We start from the raw sequence: 20,454 nt of genomic DNA on the forward strand, positions 1-20,454 counted from the left end.
ATGCTTGACAAATCTACTAATATCCTCGAAGAATTCAACTAGTAGAGTTGATGAGGGGGAGCCGGTGGATGTGGTTTATTTGGACTTTCAGAAGGCTTTCGACAAAGTCCCACATAAGAGTAAAATTAAAGCACATGGGATTGGGGGTCGTGTATTGCGATGGACAGAAAATTGGTTGGCAGACAGGAAACAAAGAGTAGGAAAAAAACGGGTCTTTTTCCGAATGGCAGGCAGTGGCTAGTGGGGTACCACAGGGACCTGTGCTAGGACCCCAGCTATTCACAATATATATTAATGATTTAGATGAGGGAACTAGATGTAATATCTCCAAATTTGCAGATGACACAAAACTGGGTGGGAGGGGGAGTTGTGAGGAAGATGCAGAGAGGCTTCAGGGTGATTTGGACAAGTTGAGTGAGTGGGCTAATGCATGGCAGATGCAGTATAATGTGGATAAATATGAGGTTATCCACTTTGGTAGCAAAAATAGGAAGGCAGATTATCTGAATGGCTATAAACTGAGAGAAGGGAACATGCAACGAGACCTGGGTGATCTCGTACACCAGTCGCTGAAGGTAAGCATGCAGGTGCAACAGGCGGTAAAAAAGGCAAATGGTATGTTGGCCTTCATAGCGAGAGGATTAGAGTATAGGAGCAGGGATGTCTTGCTGCAATTTTACAGGGCCTTGGTGAGGCCACACCTGGAATATTGTGAGCAGTTTTGGTCTCCTTATCTGAGGAAAGATGTTCTTGCTATAGAGGGAGTGCAGCGAAGGTTTACCAGACTGATTCCTGGGATGGCGGGACTGACGTATGAGGAGAGATTGAGTCGGTTAGGATTATATTCGCTGGAGTTCAGAAGAGTGAGGGGGGACCTCACAGAAACCTACAAAATTCTAACAGGACTTGACAGGGTAGATGCAGGAAGGATGTTCCCGATGCTGGGGGAGCCCAGAACCAGGGGTCATAGTCTAAGGATACGGGGTAAACCTTTCAGGACTAAGATGAGGAGAAATTTCTTCACCTAGAGAGTGGTGAGCCTGTGGAATTCGCTACCACAGAAAGCAGTTGAGGCCAAAACATTGTATGTTTTCAAGAAGGAGTTAGAGATAGTTCTTGGGTCGAAAGGGATCAAAGGATATGGGGGGAAAGCAGGAACAGGTTACTGAGTTGGACGATCAGCCATGATCATAATGAATGGTGGAGCAGGCTCGAAGGGCCGAATGGCCTACTCCTGCTCCTATTTTCCAATGTTTCTATGACCCTATGACAGGGCTCAGGCCGGGTCACACTTCTGGGTCCAGCATTTGGGCTCAGGTCGGGTTAGGCCGGGTCGGACACGCTCTATCATGATCTCCGATAAGTGGCTCCAATGTTAATGTAATTTTTGGACTAGAAAGGTGGTTTTGTTACAGTTATTTTAAGCTTGTGCAGATAAGCAACAAAGTGAAAAATGGAAGGTAGGTTAACTGATGGTCGGGTTGGGTCGGGCGGCAGAAAAATTGGAATGACTCAGGCCAGGCCGGGTCGGGCTCGGATGTGATTCTGTTGGGCTCGGGTCGGGTTTAATTTGCAGACCTGAGGCGGCCTTCAAGATGGAGGCCATTCATCCAGTCATGTCTGTGCTGGCTGTTGGAAATATCAGCTGTACTTAGTCTCACACCTCCACTTTTTCTTTGTAATGCTGCAAGTTCCTTATCCTCAGCTACCTATCTTACTCCCCTTTAAAATTACATATGGAATCAGCTTCCACCACCTTTCCAGGTAGAACACTCTGGATCCTGATAACTCTCAAGTGAAAACATTTCTCATCTCTCCTCTAAATCTTTTGCCAATGATCTTAAATGTATGACCTCTAGATACCGATGCGCAAGCTGAATAATTTATCTCTACTCTTTCAAAATCTATCATCTTGAAAACCTCTACTGGGTCACCTCTTAACCTTTTATATTCCAAGAAGAAGTCCTAACTTTTCCAACCTCTCCTAATAACTGATATCCCTCATGCCCGGTAATATCCAAGTCAGCCTCCTCTGTACCCTTTTTAAGGCCTTTACATCCTTCCTGAAGTGTGATGCCCAGAATTATCCACAATACTCCAGCTGAGGCCATACCAGTGATTTATAAATTTCTAGCATGGTCTCTTTTCTTTAATATTCTGTGTCTCTATTTATAAACCCCAAAACACATCACCATATCAATTTGTCCTGCCACCTGTGAGGATTTGTGACACCAAAGTTTCTCTGCTCAACTACACTTTCAAAACAGTGCCATTTATAGTTTATTGTCTTTCGGTATTAATCTTCCCAAAGTGCAGCACATCGCACTGAACTCCATGTTCCATGCTTCTGCCCATTTAGTCATCCTGAAGTCTACAACTATCCCAACACTATTACGTTGCCAAATTTTGTATCAACTTAAAACTTCATAACGTTGTTCTCTACATCCAAATCTAGGTTGTTTATAAAAATGAGAGAGAGAAATGGACCCAAAACTGACTCGAGGATCACCACTGCAAACCACCTCTCAGTCTGAAAAACATCCATCCACCACCACTCTTCACTTCCTGTCACTAAGCCAATTTCTTATCTGTACCACCATTCTCCCCCTAATTCCATGGCTTCAATCTTAACAAGCCTCCTGCATGAAACTCTACTGCACTATTTTGATCATCTTCACTGTTATCTCAAAGAAAATCAAGTTAGTCAGACATAATTTACCATACACAAATACACGATCAACCCATGTATTTCCAAAAGCAATTTTATTTTATCCCTGATAATGGTTTCCAATAGCTTCTCCGCCACTGATATTCAGCTGACTCGCCTGTAGTTTCTTGGTTTATCCCGCTCCCTCATTATTGAATAATGGGATAACATTAGCAACCCTCCTGTCTTACGACATTACACGAGTATCCAATGAGGCTTGAAAGAAAGATTGTGACAATACGTCTGCTAATTCTACCTTTGCTTTTATCAGCAACATAGGATGCATTCCATCCAGAGTAGGAGACTTACCAACTTTCAGGAATGCTAATCTTTTCAGTATGTCTTCTCTATTACTATCCTGTCCATAACTTCCCTCTCTTCTTTTTGTGTAAACTTCACATCAATCACTTCCTTTATGAAGAGAGATGCAATACTTTAGCGATAACCTTGACTCGATATGAAGGATTCTTTTTGAGTCCTTAAAAGGTCTAAGTTTTCCTTAGCTAACCCCTTACCCATTGTATGTTTAGAGAATGCTTGAGGGTTCAATTTAATGATGATTAATAATAAGGGGAGGCGGTGGCGTAGTGGTATTGTCACTGGACTAGTAACCCAGAGACCCAGGGTATTGCTCTCTGAGAACATGGGTTCAAATCCCACCACAGCAGAAGGTGGAATTTGAATTCAATTAATAAATCTGGAATTAAAAATCTAGCCTAATGATGGCCATGAAACCATTGTTGATTGTTGTAAAAACTCATCTGGTTCACTAATGTCCTTTAGGGAAGAAAATTGGCGGTCCTTACCTGGTCTGGCCAACATGTGACTCCAGACCCACAGCGATGTGGCTAACTCTTACATGCCCTCTGAAATGGCCTAGCAAGCCACTCAGTTGTACCTAACCGCTACAAAGTCAATAAAAAGGAATGAAACCGGACGGACCACCCGGCATTGACCCAAGCACCGGAAATGACAAACACAGCCCTGTCGACCCTGCAAAGTCCTCCTTACTATCATCTGGGGGCTTGTGCCAAAGTTGGGAGAGCTGTCCCACAGACTAGTCAAGCAACAGCATGACAGTCATACTCATGGAATCATACCTTACAGACAATGTCCCAGACACTGCCATCACCATCCCCGGGTATGTCCTGTTCCACCAGCAGGACAGACCCACCAGAGGTGGCAGCACAGTGGTATACAGTCAGAGGGAGTTGCCCTGGGAGTCCAAAACATCGACTCTGGACCCCATGAAGTCTCATGGCATCAGATCAAACATGGACAAGGAACCTCCAGCTGATTACCACCAACCACCCTCCCTCAGCTGATGAGTCAGTACTCCCCCATGTTGAACAGCATTTGGAGGAAGCACTGAGGGTGGCGAAGGCACAGAATGTACTCTGGGTAGGGAACTTCAATGTCCATCACCAAGAGTGGCTCGGTAGCACCATTACTGACTGAGGTGGCCGAGTCCGTAAGGACATATCTGCTAGACTGGGTATGCGGCAGGTGGTGCGGGAACCAACACGAGGGGAAAACATACTTGACCTCGTCCTCACCAATCTTCCTGCCACAGATGCATCTGTCCATGACAGTATTGGTAGGAGTGACCACCGCATGGTCGTTGTGGACAAAAAGTCCTGCCTTCACATTGAGGATACCCTCCATCGTGTTGTGTGGAACTACCACAGTGCTAAATGTGATAGATTTCGAACAGATCTAGCAATGCAAAACTGGGCATCCATGAGGTGCTGTGGGCCATCAACAGCAGCAGAATTGTACTCAGCCACAATCTGTAACCTCATGGCTCGACATATCCCCCACTCTACCATTACCATCAAGCCAGGAGACCAACCCTGGTTCAATGAAGAGTGCAGGAGGGCATGCCAGGAGCAGCACCAGGCATACCTCAAAATGAGGTGTCAACCTGGTGAAGCTACAACACAGGACAATCTGCGTGCCAAACTGAGTAAGCAGCATACTATAGACAAAGCTAAGCGATCCCATAACCAACGGATCAGATCTAAGCTCTGCAGTCCTGCTACATCTAGCCATGAATGGTGGTGGACAATTAAACAACGAACTGGAGGAGATGGCTCCACAAATATCCCCATCCTCAATGATGGGGGAGCCCAGCACATCAGTGCGAAAGATAAGGCTGAAGCATTTGCAACAATCTTCAGCCAGAAGTGCTGAGTTGATGATTCATCCCAGCCTCCTCCTGAAGTCCCCAGCATCACAGACGCCAGACTTCAGCCAATTCGATTCACTCCACGTGATATCAAGAAACGACTGAAGGCACTGGACACTGCAAAGGCTATGGGCCCCGACAATATTCCAGCAATAGTACTGAAGACCTGTGCTCCAGAACTTGCCGCACCCCTAGCCAAGCTGTTCCAGTACAGCTACAACACTGGCATCTACCCTGCAATGTGGAAAATTGCCCAGGTATGTCCTGTACGCAAGAAGCAGGACAAGTCCAACCCGGCCAATTACCGCCCTAGCAGCCTACTCTCAATCATCAGTAAAGTGATGGAAGGTGTCATCAACAGTGACATCAAGCGGCACTTGCTTAGCAATAGCCTACTCAGTGACGCTCAGTTTGGGTTACGCCAGGGCCACTCAGCTCCTGTCCTCATTGCAGCCTTGGTTCAAACATGGACAAAAGAGCTGAACTCAAGAGGTTAGGTGAGTGACTGCCTTGACATCAAGGCAGCATTTGACCGAGTATGCCATCAAGAAGCCCTAGCAAAACTAAGGTCAATGGGAATCAGGGGGAAACCCTCCGCTGGCTAGAGTCATACATAGCACAAAGAAAGATGGTTGTGGTTGTTGGAGGTCAATCATCTGAGCTCCAGGACATCATTGCAGGAGTTCCTCAGAGTAGTGTCCTAGGCCCAACCATTTCAGCTGCTTCATCAATGACCTTCCTTCAATCATAAGGTCAGAAGTGGGGATGTTCGCTAATGATTGCACAATGTTCAGCACTATTCGTGACTCCTCAGATACTGAAGCAGTCCGTGTAGAAATTAAGCAAGACCTGGACAATATCCAGGCTTGGGCTGAGAAGTGGCAAGTAACATTCGTGCCACACAAGTGCCAGACAATGATCATCTCCAACAAGAGAGAATCTAACCATCTCCCCTTGACATTCAATGGCATTACCATCATTGAATCCCACACTATCAACATTCTAGGGGCTACCATTGACCAGAAGCTGAACTGGAGTAGCCATATAAATACCGTGGCTAGAAGAGCAGGTCAGAGGCTAGGAATCCTGCGGCGAGTAACTCACCTCCTGACTCCCCAAAGCCTGTCCACCATCTACAAGGCACAAGTCAGGAGTGTGATGGAATACTCTCCACTTGCCTGGATGGGTGCAGCTCCAACAACACTCAAGAAGCTTGACACCATCCAGGACAAAGCAGGCCGCTTGATTGGCACCCCATCTACAAACATTCACTCTGTCCACCACCGGCACACAGTGGCAGCAGTGTGTACCATCTACAAGATGCACTGCAACAATGCACCAAAGCTCCTTAGACAGCACCTTCCAAACCCATGACTTCTACCAACTAGAAGGACAAAGGCAGAAAATGCATGGGAACACCACCACCTGCAAGTTCCCCTCCAAGTCACACACCATCCTGACTTGGAACTATATCACCGTTCCTTCACTGTCACTCTGTCAAAATCCTGGAACTCTCTTCCTAACAGCACTGTGGGTGTATCTACCCCACATGGACTGCAGCGGTTCAAGAAGGCAGCTCACCACCACCTTCTCGAGGGCAATTAGGGATGGGCAATAAATGCTGGCCTGGCCAGCGAAGCCCACATCCCATGAATGAATACAAAAAAAAGTCTGCTAATATTTTTTCGTCATCCCTCTTTGCTTCCCGAATTAACTTTTTCAATTCCCTTCTTTACTTTCCATAATCTTGCTGGTTATTAACCAAATCTTACTCTGACAATCATCATAAGCCTCCTTCTTCTGTGTTATTTTAACTCTCATTTCCTCTACCTTTTCCCTTCAGAGGAATATGACTAATTTGTACCTGACTATATCTTCCTTGAATGTATTCCATTACTCCAATGCAGCTTTACCCTGCAATTACCTTTTCCAATCCATCTGTGCTCGGTCCTTACTTAAATCACTGAAATTAGCTCTTCCCTCGTTGAGCATTTTTACCTTTGATAATTTCTGCTCTCCTTCCATAATTACTCTAAAGTTGGGAAATTGTTGGAATCCATTAAGGAAGTAATAACAGGACATTTAGAAAGTTAAAACGCTATCCATCAGTCAACATGGTTTTATGAAGGGTAAATCATGTTTGACGAATTTGCTAGAGTTCTTCGAAGATGTAACAAGTAAAGTGGATAATGGGGATCCTGTTGATGCAGTATATCTTGCCTTCCAGAAGGCATTTGATAAGGTGCCGCACAAAAGGTTAATACACAAGGTAAGATCACATGGGGTTAGGGGCAATTTATGAGCTTGGATACAGGATTGGCTAACCAACAGAAAACAGAGAGTTGGGATAAATGGGTCTTTTTCTGGTTGGCAAGATGCAACTAGTGGGGTGCCACAGGGTTCGGTCCTCGGGCCCCAACTATTTACAATCTATATTAATGACTTAGATGCAGGGATAGAAGGTACTATAGCCAAATTCACAGATGACACTAAAATAGGTGGGGTAGTAAGTTGCAATAAAGAAATAAGAAATTTACAAATGGATATGGATAGGTTAGGTAAATGGGCTAAAATTTGGCAGATGGAGTTTAATGTGGATAAGTGTGAGGTTATCCATTTAGGTCGGAAGAATAGAAAGGCAAATTATTATCTAAATGGAGAGAAACTTCAGAGTGCTTCGGTGCAGAGGGATCTGGATGTCCTCGTGCATGAATCGCAGAAAACTAGTGTGCAGGTGCAGCAGGTAATAAAGGAAGGCAAATGGAATTTTGGCATTTATTGCTAAAAGAATAGAGTATAAAGGTAGGGAAGTGTTGCTGCAACTGTATAAGGCATTAGTGAGACCGTACCTGGAGCTTTGTGTACAGTTTTGGTCCCCTTACTTGAGAGGGATGTAGTTGCATTGGAGGCAGTTCAGAGGAGGTTCACTAGGTTGATTCTAGAGATGAGGGGTCTGTCTTATGAAGAGAGATTGAGCAGGTTAGGCCTTTACTCTCTAGAGTTTAGAAGAATGAGAGGAGATCTAATTGAGGTATGTAAGATGATTAAGGGGATTGACAAAGTAGATATAGAGAGGATGTTTCCTCTTGTGGGGCAATCTGGAACGAGAGGTCATAGTTTTAGGATAAGGGGTAGCAGATTTAAAACAGAGAAGAGGAGAAATTACTTCTCTCAAAGGGTTGTGAATCTGTGGAATTCACTACCCCAGAGTGCAGTGGATGTTGGGACATTGAGTAAATTTAAGGAAGAGATAGACAGATTTTTAATTCAAAGTGATTACGGACAACGCAGCTGGCAGCTTACGTCATCCGACTGCGCCAATCTGCACACATGCTCCTATCCTCTGCGCATGCGCTGCGTTCTGCAGCGCCAGGACTGGTTGGCGCATGCGCAGGTGACGTCATAGCATAACGCGGGCAGATGGTGGGGGGATCAGGGCCAGAGAGAGCAGGGGTGGGGGGAGAAGGGGTCTGGGGAGCAAGGAGAGAGCAGGACTAGGGGGAGAGGGGGTCTGGGGAGCGGGTGCGGGGATAGCACGGCCGCAGACCTTGCTGGTGGCGGGTGCACTCTCCTTCTTCCCCCCGCCTTCCGCTCCCGACCCCCGCCTGTTCGCTCACCCCCCCACCGCCTGATTGCTCACCGCCCTTCCCCGGCCCGCTCCCTCCCTCCTCTCCCCGGCCCACTCCCTCCCCTCCCCTCCCCACTCGCTCCCTCCCTCCCCGGCCATTATGTGCTGCCATGTGTTTAGGTTGCCATCATGTAATAATTTGGGCAACGCCATCTTTAATCCTGGTAGCTGCCTGACGTCGCAGACTGTGACGTTTTAGTGGCACAGGCTGCATTTGCGCATGTGCCATTGCAGCGCCACCTACTGGTGGTGGTGTCAGCATTCGCAGCCTTTTTAATTAGGAATGGGTTGCAGGGTTATGGAGAACGGGCAGGAAAGTAGAGTTGAGGCCGAGATGAGATCAGCCATGATTGTATTGAATGGTGGAGCAGGCTAGAGAGGCTGAATTGCCTACTCCTGCTCCTAGTTCTTATGTAAAGTGAATTGTGTTGTGAATGATCTTCTGCTGTGACACACTCCACTTGCCCTACTTCATTTCCCAGAACCATATCCAGCACCGCTTCATTCCCTGTTGGACTGAGACACATTGGGCTAAATTTTGTCCCCCCTCCCCCAGCAGGGGTCCCGACACCTGACCTGAAAGCCAGGGGCAACCCCACCTCAGCTGTTTATGGGACCTCCCCCACCACATTTTTCGGTGCTCAGGCAATTAACTGCCGGGCATCGGGGCTCCCATCCCTTTAAAAGATGGGAGCCCGCCTCCAAGATTGCCAGCCAATCAGTGGGCCAGCAGCAGCACCACCGGGAGAGGTGGCCACTGTGGGACTGCACCAGTTGGGAGACTCAACACATGATGCTCACCTTCCCATAAGCAAAGTGGGGTCAGGGGCACCGGGGCCAATCAGGAAGGCCCCAGCGAGGGTGGTGGTGGGGGGAATGTTGGTGAGGGCAGGGGCGGGTGTTTCCACAGGGATGGCCAGTGCTTTCGGGGGGCCCCACCGTGGGCCACACAGCACCAATCAGGAAGCTCTCCTCCCCCACCACCACCAGCCCACAGGGAGGCTGCCTCATTTTAATGGACAGTCTCCCCAGGTGGCAGGGAACCCACCAGCTGCTGGTAAAATTCCAACAGTGGTGGGAAGAGGTCTTTAAGTGGCGATTAATTGGCCACTTAAGGGCCTCAATTGGCCTCTGGGTGGGAAGGCCATCTGCCACCTTCCCCACCACTGATAAAATTCCATGGGGTCAGGCCTCTGCACCCCGCCTTCTCTGGCTAATTAACAGCCCACCCCACCCTCCCCAACCCCACCTGCCTCCCAGCCCATCCCTAGAGGGCTAGTAAAATTAAGCCTATTGATTGGGAAAGTTCTCCTTACACATCCGAAATTGCTCTCATTCCCTCCCCATTACGCTATGTTTTTCTCAGTCTACATTACGGCAATTAAGGTCTCCTAAATTACTATTCTATTTTTGTGACACGCCTTTAAAATTGGCCAACAAGTGTACTCATCTAGCGCCTTCTCACTGTTTGGAGCTTTAATTAAAAAAAAGCTCCTAGTAATGTAACAGCTCCTGCTCTGTTCCTTAACTCAGGCTAAATAGATACAGTCATTGAAACATCTAGTTTTTCCCTTCTATTTGTATCAACTTTCATCAATACTGCCTCCTTTTCCTTCTCTATCATACTTGAATGCTTGGTAAACAGGAATATCAAGAACCCATTGCTGACCTTGTTTGAGTCATGTCTCGGTTAATGCAACCATATCCTCATCTGGTGTCGCAACTTGTGTCTGCAGCTCAACAATCCTATCATCAAGATGACCGGGGCGTTGATGTACGTTCAAATTAATATCTCCTTTGTCGATTTTTCAATATTCCTCAATGAAGTGACTGCAATTTTGGGATAATTCTAATTTCATTGCTGTTCATTTATGTCTCTGTGCTACGATCTCATTGCTGCTCCTTCCTGCTATTTACTGATCATCCCTCACACCCTCCCAACTGCACCCCTGCTCAATTGGTTTAAACCCTTCCAAATTCCAAAATTGCACATAAGAGATCAAATATAGTCATAAACTGAAAATAAAAAGACTATTGTGCACCTCTGTCAGTCTCTATATTTACATAGAAATGTTTAGAGGACAAAGACCATTCAGATAGTATCTATCTAAATTCATTAAATCATTCCTGATAGCCAATCTGTTTCCACGGTGTGTACTGCACCTGAATTGTTAACAGCACAATGTTTACATCCATGAAATTGAGCCAACAAATTGAAAGGGGCAGCTAGATTGTTTGCAATTTTAACAAGAGGGCATTAAAGTCTCCTGATGTTACTATATTTTTGTTACACGCCTTTTCAACACACAGTGAAAGATCCTATTTTTTCCTCATTTCTGATAGGATATAAATTTTTGAAAAAATAAATTCTGAAAATGTTCTCACGTATTTTCAGCTACCCTCTCGCACTCATGCTTAGAAATTCTGACTTCTTCCTCCAGGCGCTGGATAACCAGCTCAATCTCCTTGTCTCGCCCTTTGCGGACCTCTTCTTTTAATCCTCGTTCGCGGGTAAGTAACCAAGCCTCCTACAGAAGATGAAAAATAGCTTAATGGCAAAGAACCTTGTGATACCTGATTTGGCAATTCCAAGCCTGACGATTCACTTTACCAACTTGTTCTGGAAAATGAAGTATTGCACTGAAAAACTAAAATGTCACATAACGCTCACCAAGGACCCTTAGGCAGCACCTTCCAAACCCGCAACCTCTATCGCCTAGAAGAACAAGGACAGCAGATGCATGGGAACACCACCACCTGGAGTTCCCCTCAAAGCCACACACCATCCTGACTTGGAACTATATCACTGTTCCTTCACTGTCAAAATCCTGGAACTCCCTTCCTAACAGCATTGTTGGCGTGCCTGCACGCTAAAGATTGCAGTGGTTCAAGAAGGCAGCTCACCACCACCTTCTCAAGGGCAATTAGGGATGGGCAATAAATGCTGGCCTGGCCAGCGATGCCCATATCCCCCAAACAAATATAAAAAACAGGCTTGTCAGCAAAATTGAAGTCCATGGAGTAAAAGGGGCAGATGGCAACATGGATAAGAAGTTGACTCAGTGACAGGAAACAGAGCAGTGGTGGACAGTTTTTTTTGGACTGGAGAAAGGTATATAGTTGGATTTCCCAGGGGTCAATATTAGGACCACTGCTTTTCCTGATCTATATTAATGGCCTGGACTTGGTGTAAAGGGCATAATTTCAAAATTTGCATTAGAGAGGCTGGTGGAGTGGCAAATTAAATTTAATGCAGAGAAGTGTGAAGTGATATATTTTGGAAGAACGAGGAGAGGCAACATAAAATAAAGAATACAATTCTAAAGGGGGTGCAGCAGCAGAGGGACCTGGGGGCATATGTGCATAAATTGTTGAAGGTGAAATAGAGGCATAGAGTCCAAAAGCCTGAAAGTTATGGTGAACATTTATAAAACAATGGTTCAGCCTCAACTGGAGTATTGTGTCCAATCCTAGGTACCACACTTTAGGAAGGATGTGAAGGCGTTAGTGCAGAAAAGACTTACGAGAATGGTTCGGGGAATGAGGGACTCCAGTTACATGGATAGATTGGTGAAGCTGGGGCTGTTCTCCTTAGACAAGACTGAGTGGAGGTTTGATAAAGGTGTTCAACATCACGAGGGGTCTGGACAGAGTAGATAGGGAGAAACTGTTCCTATTGGCGGATGGGTCGAGAACCAGATATAAGTTGATTGATAAAAGAGCCAGTGGTGACATGAAGAAAACTTTTTTTTTTAATGCAGCGAGTGGTTAGAATCTGGAATGCACTGCCTGAGAGTGTGGTGGTGACAGATTCAATCATGGCTTTCAAAAGCAAATTGGACAACTGTATGAGAAAAACTTTGCAGGGATGCAGGGAAAAAAAAAACAGGGAAAGAGACTGCTTTGTACTTACAGACAGCTGGCACGGACACAATGGGCCGAATGGCCTCCTTCTGTGCTGTAACCAATCTATGATTCTAACTATTTTAACTAAGCCGTCTTCAACAAAACATAAGTGATCAATACTTATATTTCCACTCTAAGATTTCTGTGCCAATACAGATCGGTAGCTTTGGAAGCTACACAAAAAGACAAAATGCTCGAAGTACACAAACATTCATATGTCACTAATTAAAATAGCTATTATCCTAATATGGCATTTAATCAGGGCTATTTTGTCTTTACAGTCTAACACGTTTAACAATGCCCTTCCTTCAGATTGACAATAGAGGTAGAAATTGGCTTACTATGACATTTATTGCAATTGACTTTGGATAAATAAGTACTTGCTGATATATCTCAAGTTTACAAATGGTTATTTATACACTTTGGTTTACTTTTGCACCTTAATAATCTGGGCTACCTTATCTACATCAATTAATATTTTATATACATGAGATTTCCCCTTAACTGTCTTTTTGAATTCTAAATTTTCCTCATACCTCAACCCCTCTACGGGTGGAATCAGTTTAGTTGTTGTTTTTCCTACAGCATATGATTGTTTCCAGCCTGGTGACTAAAACAGAGCACAGTACTCTACACTTAAACTTTTAGAAGTATTTCTGTAGACTGGCATTCTACTGCTCGTTCAATTGCATCCATTGTATACTTATGGTATATATTTTTTCAAACTAACTGCTGCAATACCTTACCTACTTACCTTTCTTGGTGTTAAACTTCGTTTGGCATGTGCCTGTTCAATCTAAATCTTTTTGCAGCATTCTCTGTCTATACTGCTCTGCCTAGTTTAATTAAATCAGAAAAGTTCATCTGTTTCTAGTTGGTTTTGATATCCCAATCTGCAAGCTTTTAAAATCCAAGTACTGCAACATCAAATAGTTCTTTATCAAGCCATTTCTCCGACCAACTATTTTGCAATAACAAGATGCAACCTCAACTGTATTAACACACATTGCATAAGCAGGATGATATGCTGAACATAATGAAAATTACCTGTTTCTTCATGTAATTTTCTTCCCAGGCCTGTTTCTCAATTTCTAGTCTTTCTTTCAAGGATTGAGTTTCTACCTGATCAGATAAGCACACAGTCAAATGTAAAAAAGAGATTAATAGTTCTGTTTATATGCATTTCCCTTTCAACCCAAAAAAGGCACAATAATATCCCAAACTATCTCTGCATAATATTACCACACCAAACAAAACACTGAAACAAAAGCAAAATACTGCAGATGCTGGAAATCTGAAATAAAACCAGAAAGCGCTGGAAATACTAAGCAGGTCTGGCAGCATCTGTGGAGAGAGAAGCAGAGTTAGCATTTCAGGTCAGTGATCTTTCATCAGAACTGGCAAAGGTTAGAAATGTAATAGGTTTTAAGCAAATAAAGCGGGGTTGGGGGGGGAAAAAAAAAAGAGAACAAAAGGGAAGGTGTATGATAGGACAGAGGGCCGGAGAGATTAACTGACAAGGAGGTCATGGGGCAAAGGCTAAGAGAGTGTGCTAATGGTGTGATGAAAGACAAAGCATTAGTGCAGAGGGAGTGTTAATGACAGAATAATGATCAGCCCTAACCAAAAGCACAAACATGAAAAAACAAGTAGGCAGGCACATGGTAAAAAAACAAAAGATGGAACAAAATAAAATAAAGGGCCAGTCATGCTCTGAAATTATTGAACTAAGGTCCATCTCCAACACTTCCCTTCCCTTCCTTGACTTCTCTGTCTCCATCTCTGGGATAGACTGTCCATAAATATTCATTATAAGCCCACTGACTCCCACAGCTACCTCAGATACACATCCTCACACCCTGCTTCCTGTAAGGACTCCATTCCATTCTCCCAATTTCTCAGTTTCCGACCCAACTGCTCTGATGATGCAAACTTCCACAACAGCACTTCTGATATGTCTTCCTTTTTCCTCAACCAAGGATCTCCCCCCCAACCACCCCCCCCCCCCCACCCCCCACTGTGGTTGACAGGGCCCTCAACTACATCTGACCCATTTCCCGCACTTCTGCCCTCACCCCTTCCCCTCCCTCCCAGAACCGCAATAAGGTTCCCCTTGTCCTCACTTTCCAACCCACCAGCCTACACATCCAAAGGATCATCCTCTGCCATTTCCACCACGTCCAGTGTAATACCTGCCCTTTTACCTCCTCTCTCTTCACTATCCAAGGCCCCAAACACTCCTTTCAGGTGAAGCAGCATTTTACTTGTACTTCTTTCAATTTAGCATACTGTATTTGCTGCTCACAATGCAGTTTCCTTTATACTGGGGAGACCAAATGCAGATTGGGTGACTGCTTTGTGGAACACCTCCGCTTCCTATTTCAATACACCCCGCTGCTCTTATGCCTGGACCTGCTGCAGTGTTCCAGCAAACATCAATGTAAGCTCCAGGAACAGCACCTTATTTTCTGATTAGGCACGCTACAGCCTACCGGACTGAACAATAAGTTCAATTATTTCAGAGCTTGACTGACTCTTTTTTAATTTTATCTTATTTTGTTCCTTTTTTTTTTAAACCAGGTGCCTGTCTACTGGTTTTTTCGTGTTTGTGCTTTTGGCTAGGGCTGCTCATTATTCTGTCATTAACACTCCTCTGCAGTAATGCTTTGTCTTTCACCACACCATTAGCACACTCTCTTTGTCTTTGCCCCATGACCCCCTGGTCAGTTAATCTCTCCGGCCCTCTGTTCGATCAGACACATTCCCTTTTGTTCTCTTTTCCCCCAACCCCGCTTTATTTGCTTAAAACCTATAACATTTCTAACCTTTGCCAGCTCTGATCGAAGGTCACTGACCTGAAATGTTAACTGCTTCTCTCTCCGCAGATGCTGCCAGACCTGCTTAGTATTTCCAGCACTTTGTTTTTATTTATTTTTTTTAAAACACTGTATCCTCTCCCCCAGTAGTTTAGCTGACTAAGCCAATGAGTAACTAGGCCTGGAAAGTCTCAAGTTCAGTTTCTGAACTGGCTTATATTTGATGTGGGCAAAGGTGCTACAATTGACAACAGTGCCTAGGAGTTGGGAGGAGGATGTAAAACTATGCACAGTTCATGTTCACGATTGCTATTCTGTTACTGTAGCTAGAAGTGCTCATATGTGGACAAAATAATATCCAGCTGTCATGAGCCTTGCCATTGAACAGCCTGCCTACACTCACTGTCTAGGTACATACATGACTACTAGTCACTTGGGTTGAAGTATCAGCAAACAATTCAAGCCTATGGAACTGTACCTCAGCAAGGACGTCCAGGTATTCAGAACAAGTTGGGAAGGAAAGGAGAGAAACTAGTGTCAGCAAGGAGGGAAAATGATTATAATTAAGGACATTTTGCAACGTTGACCAAACCCACAAAGACTTTGATAGTGCAAGTAAAACTGCAATGATATTCTTATAACTTCTTTCCTATGTGCAATAGATTTTGCACAACTGCTAACACCGATTTAGTTTAAGGGGACTACATAAGAACATTACGAACATAGGAGATAGGAGCAGGAGTAGACCATAAGGCCCATCAAACCTGCTCCAGCATTCAATATGATCATGGGTAACTTTGGGTTTCAACTCCACTTTCCTGCTCACTACCCCTATCCCTTGATTCCCTGAGAAAACAAAAATCTGTCTATCCCAGCCTTAAACATATAAATGATGGAGCATCCTCTAAGGTACAGAATTCCAAAAATTCACAACCCTTTGAGTGCAGAAATTTCTCATGTTAGTCCTAAGTGATCATCCCCCCGTGTTTTAGATTCTCCAGCCAGCGGAAACTACTTCTCAGTGTTTACCCTGTAAAGCCCCTTAAGAATCTTGTAAATTTCAATGAGATCACCTCTAATTCTTCTAAACTCCAGAGAATATAGGCCCAATTTATGCAGGCTCTCAGCATAGGACAACCCTCTCATCCTAGGGGCTATTCTAGTGAACTGTCACTGCACTGCCTCCAATGCAAGTATATCTTTCCTTAAATATGGAGACCAAAACTGCACACAATAACCCAGGTGTAGTCTCAGCAAAGCCTTGTACAACTGTAGAAAGACTGGTTTATTCTGTTACTCCAATCCCCTTGCAATAAAGGCCAACATGCCATTTGCCTTCCTAATAGTTTGTTGTACCTTTCTGTGTTCCTTGTACTAGCACACCCAAGTCCCTATGAATAACATTTACAGGTTTCTCGCCTTTTAAAAAAAAATTCTGCTCTTCTATTCTTATGAAGAAAGTGAATAACCTCACACTTCCCCACATTATACTCAATCTTCTACCTGGTTGCCCACTCACTTAACCTGTCTATATCTCTTTGCAGTCTCTCTTTGTCCTCCTCATATCTGCATTTCAACCTACCTTTGTATCATCATCAAACTTAGATACATTTCTATCTGTTTCTTCACTTAAGTCAATAATAGATTACAAATAGCTGAGGCCCCAGCACTGATCCTTGTGACACTCCACTTGTCACAGCCTTCCAACTTGAAAATGCCCCATTCATGCCTACTCTTTTCTTCCTGTCCATTAACCAATCTTCTAACTATGCTAGTATATTACCCCGAACTCCAATAGCCCTTATTTTCTCTATTAACCTTTGGTGTGGCACTTTATCAAATGCCTTTTGGAAATCCAGGCATACTACATCTACTGGTTGCCCTTTATCTACCCTAATAGTTACATCCTCAAAAAACTCTAATAAATTTGTCAAACGCAACTTTGCTTTCATAAAACCATGTTGACCTCGCTTATATTATTCAAATGCACAGAGGTTATCACAGACGATTCCACTTTTTTCTCTTGAGTTTTTGCTTATTGGATTGGGAAGGGAAAACCTAAAGGTGATTACAGTTAATCCATTGCAAAAGCAAAATGTTATTGTGTTTCTTCAAAGATCTTACAACATTTACAAGTTGCGTGCCCAAACTGACAAACCATTGTTAACTTTTTTCCCAAAAATATACTTTATTCACAAAAATCTGTAAAAAGAAAATTACAAAACAGTTCAAATTTGACATTTCAGGAAGTGCAGTAGAGATCAGATTCCTTCGATACAGAACATGAGTTGCCTCCCAACTCTTGCCATTCCATTTTACATGCAATGAACATTTACATTACACAGCAAAAACATATTTTGGTGCATACAGCCTGAGGGGTTTTACACGGGTTCCAGCCCCTCGGTAAACTATGGCGGGAGGACCTTACACAGTGGCCTTGCCCCACTGAGCCTTTCCGGTGGCTGCCCCAAACTTTAGTGCATCCCTCAGCACATCGTCCTGGATATTGGAATGTGCCAGTCTGCAACATTCTGTCATGGACAGCTCTTTGCACTGGAAGACCAGCAAGTTTCAGGCAGACCAAAGAGCGTCTTTCACTGAGCTGATGGTCCTCTAGCAACAGTTGATGTTTATCTCGGTGTGCATAGAGTCCCATGTTACAGAGATGTTCAGGATAAATCTCGACAAAAACCACTGCATCTCTTTCCAGACCTGCTTTGCAAAGGCACATTCCAGGAGATGGACGCAGGTCAACCATTTTGTTAACAGTTCAATGACACCTTGCGGTATATTTCCTCTCCTCAAGCAGAAATTCAGGAGCTGATTGTTGTCAGCAAAGGCAAACACTTTAATCTCAAGCTGACCCCATTCCTGAGGATGTCTTATCCCATCTCCAGCAGGATCTTCCACTCGTTAGGGTGAAATGTGAGATGAAAGAGCGTTACTATGTCATCTACCCTCCTAAACCATTGGAAGATCTGGAGGTCGGATAAGACATCTTCAGGAATGAGCGGGGGAAAAAAAAAAAGAGTCCTCCTCTCTGTGCTCAATGATGTAGCAGACCACTGCAAAGTTTCTGACCACACTGGCTTGCCCTGTACGACAGTCTGGAAGTATTACATGGTTAATCTTATCGGTCTCATCTCCAATCCAATGAATTACTCTACTGGCCATTTACCCCAAAAAGAGTTTGCTTGCAAAGGGATACTCCATCCTGTCAATTTCCTCTCCTAATTACCATGGAAGGTCCAAAAGGTGAGGACCAATTGATCCTTACTACTAGGGAACCATGGCTTCTGCAGGGGGCTATTTAGCTGAGCATGTTTAGCAACAAAGAAACCGCAAAAATGAGTGCCACCATCAGACCTAAAATTTCTGGGACATTCTGAAAGCAATCTAATTTAGATACCTTCTAAACCAGAGACTGCTATGCCCAAATTTATTTCCAGGAGGCGGGTCTGAATTATTTCTAACTCTTTAACAATTTAATTACATACTGGAATTTTAGATACAATTGCTGCAAAATTTGGCTCCACAGCGCGTTAGTTTAGGCGCTGGTTTAGTAGAAAATGGCATCCGCATCACTCCCACCCACTTCCGGTGCAGCCCAAGCTGCTCCCGTCCACTTCCGGCTCAGCCCACACCAAACGTCCTCTTATCGAAGGCGTTGACACAGGTGTTACATGCTTGCATCAGAAGTATGGAGAGTAGGCAGACTGTGACATCAGTCAGCATCAAATGCTGATTTGATGTCCAGCCTGCCAATTTCAAAAGCAAAATACTGCAGATACTGGAAATCTGAAATAAAAACAGAAAATGATGGAAATAACATTTCAGATCGATGACCTTTCATCAGAACTGCCATTTGCAACCTTGCTGCTCTAGTAGGATAAATTCAATCCGGCCAATTACCACCCCATTAGCCTACTCGCCATCATCAGCAAAGCGATGGAAGGGGTCGTTGACAGCGCTATCAAATGGCATTCGGTCAGCAACAACCTGCTCACCGATGCTTAATTTGGATTCGCCAGGGCCACTCAGCTTCAGACCACTTTACAGCCTTGCTCCAAATATGGACAAAAGAACTGATTTCCAGAGGTGGGGCAAGAGTGACTGCCCTTGACATCAAGGCAGTATTTGACCAAGTATGGCATCAAGGGGCCCTACCAAAATTGAAGTCAATGGGAAACTCTCCACTGATTGGAGTCATGCCTAGCACAAAGGAGATGGTTATGGTGGTTAGAGACCAATTATCTCAGCACCAGCACATCAAGGCAGGAGTTGCTCAGGGTAGTGTCCGAGGCCCAACCACCATCAGCTGCTTCATTAATGATCTTCCCTCTATCATAAGGTCAGAAGTGGGGATGTTTACTGATGATTGCAAAGTGCCATTCATAACTCCTCACTTACTGAAGCAGTCAGTGCCAGCATGTAACAAGACCTGGACAACATTCAGGCTTGACAACTTTCATGCTACACAAGTGCCAGGCAATGACCATCTCCAACAGAGAGAATCTAACCATCTCGCCTTGATGTCCAACGGCATTACCATTGCTAAATCCCCCACCATCAACATCCTGAGGGTTACCCTCGACTAGAAACTTAACTGCACCAGCCAATAAAATGCTGTGTCACGCACACAAGAAATGCAATGATACAATAATCATGAACAAAATCTTAATAGTTATAAAAACTGAATTGGTCATTTAACTGGAGAGGATGCAGAGGAGATTCACCAGGATGTTGCCTGGGCTGGAGCATTTCAGCTATGAAGAGAGACTGGAGAGGCTAGGGTTGTTTTCCTTAGAGCACAGAAGGCTGAGGGGGGACCTGATTGAGGTATACAAAATTATGAGGGGCATTGATAAGATAGATAGGAAAAAACTTTTTCCCTTAGCGGAGGGATCAATAACCAAGGGGCATAGATGTAAGGTAAGGGGCAGGAGATTTAGAGGGGATTTGTGGTAAAAAAATTCAGAGGGTCGTTGGAATCTGGAACACACTGCTTGAAGGGGTGGTAGAGGCAGGAACCCTCACAACTTTTAAGAAGTATTTAGATGTGCACTTGAAATGCCATAGCATACAAGGCTATGGGCCAAGTGCTGGAAATGGGATTAGAATAGATAGGTGCTTGATAGCCAGCACAGACAGGATGGGCTGAAGGGCCTGTTTCTGTGCTATATAACTCTATGACTCTAAAAATGAACCT

At 44.4% G+C, this 20,454-nt stretch overlaps 1 protein-coding gene across 1 annotated transcript in view; it reads right to left on the minus strand.

Annotated features, from left to right (window-relative positions):
• The window catches only part of cep131 (centrosomal protein 131), a 149,118-nt gene that overhangs the window by 17,016 nt on the left and 111,648 nt on the right, over nt 1–20,454 (minus strand). The window contains 2 exon segments of the mRNA XM_068058421.1: nt 10,909–11,051; nt 13,477–13,551. Of these exon segments, the coding sequence (XP_067914522.1) occupies nt 10,909–11,051; nt 13,477–13,551 (218 nt within the window).

Source organism: Heterodontus francisci, chromosome 26 (assembly GCF_036365525.1).
Source record: "Heterodontus francisci isolate sHetFra1 chromosome 26, sHetFra1.hap1, whole genome shotgun sequence".
Taxonomy (NCBI): Eukaryota; Metazoa; Chordata; class Chondrichthyes; order Heterodontiformes; family Heterodontidae; genus Heterodontus; species Heterodontus francisci.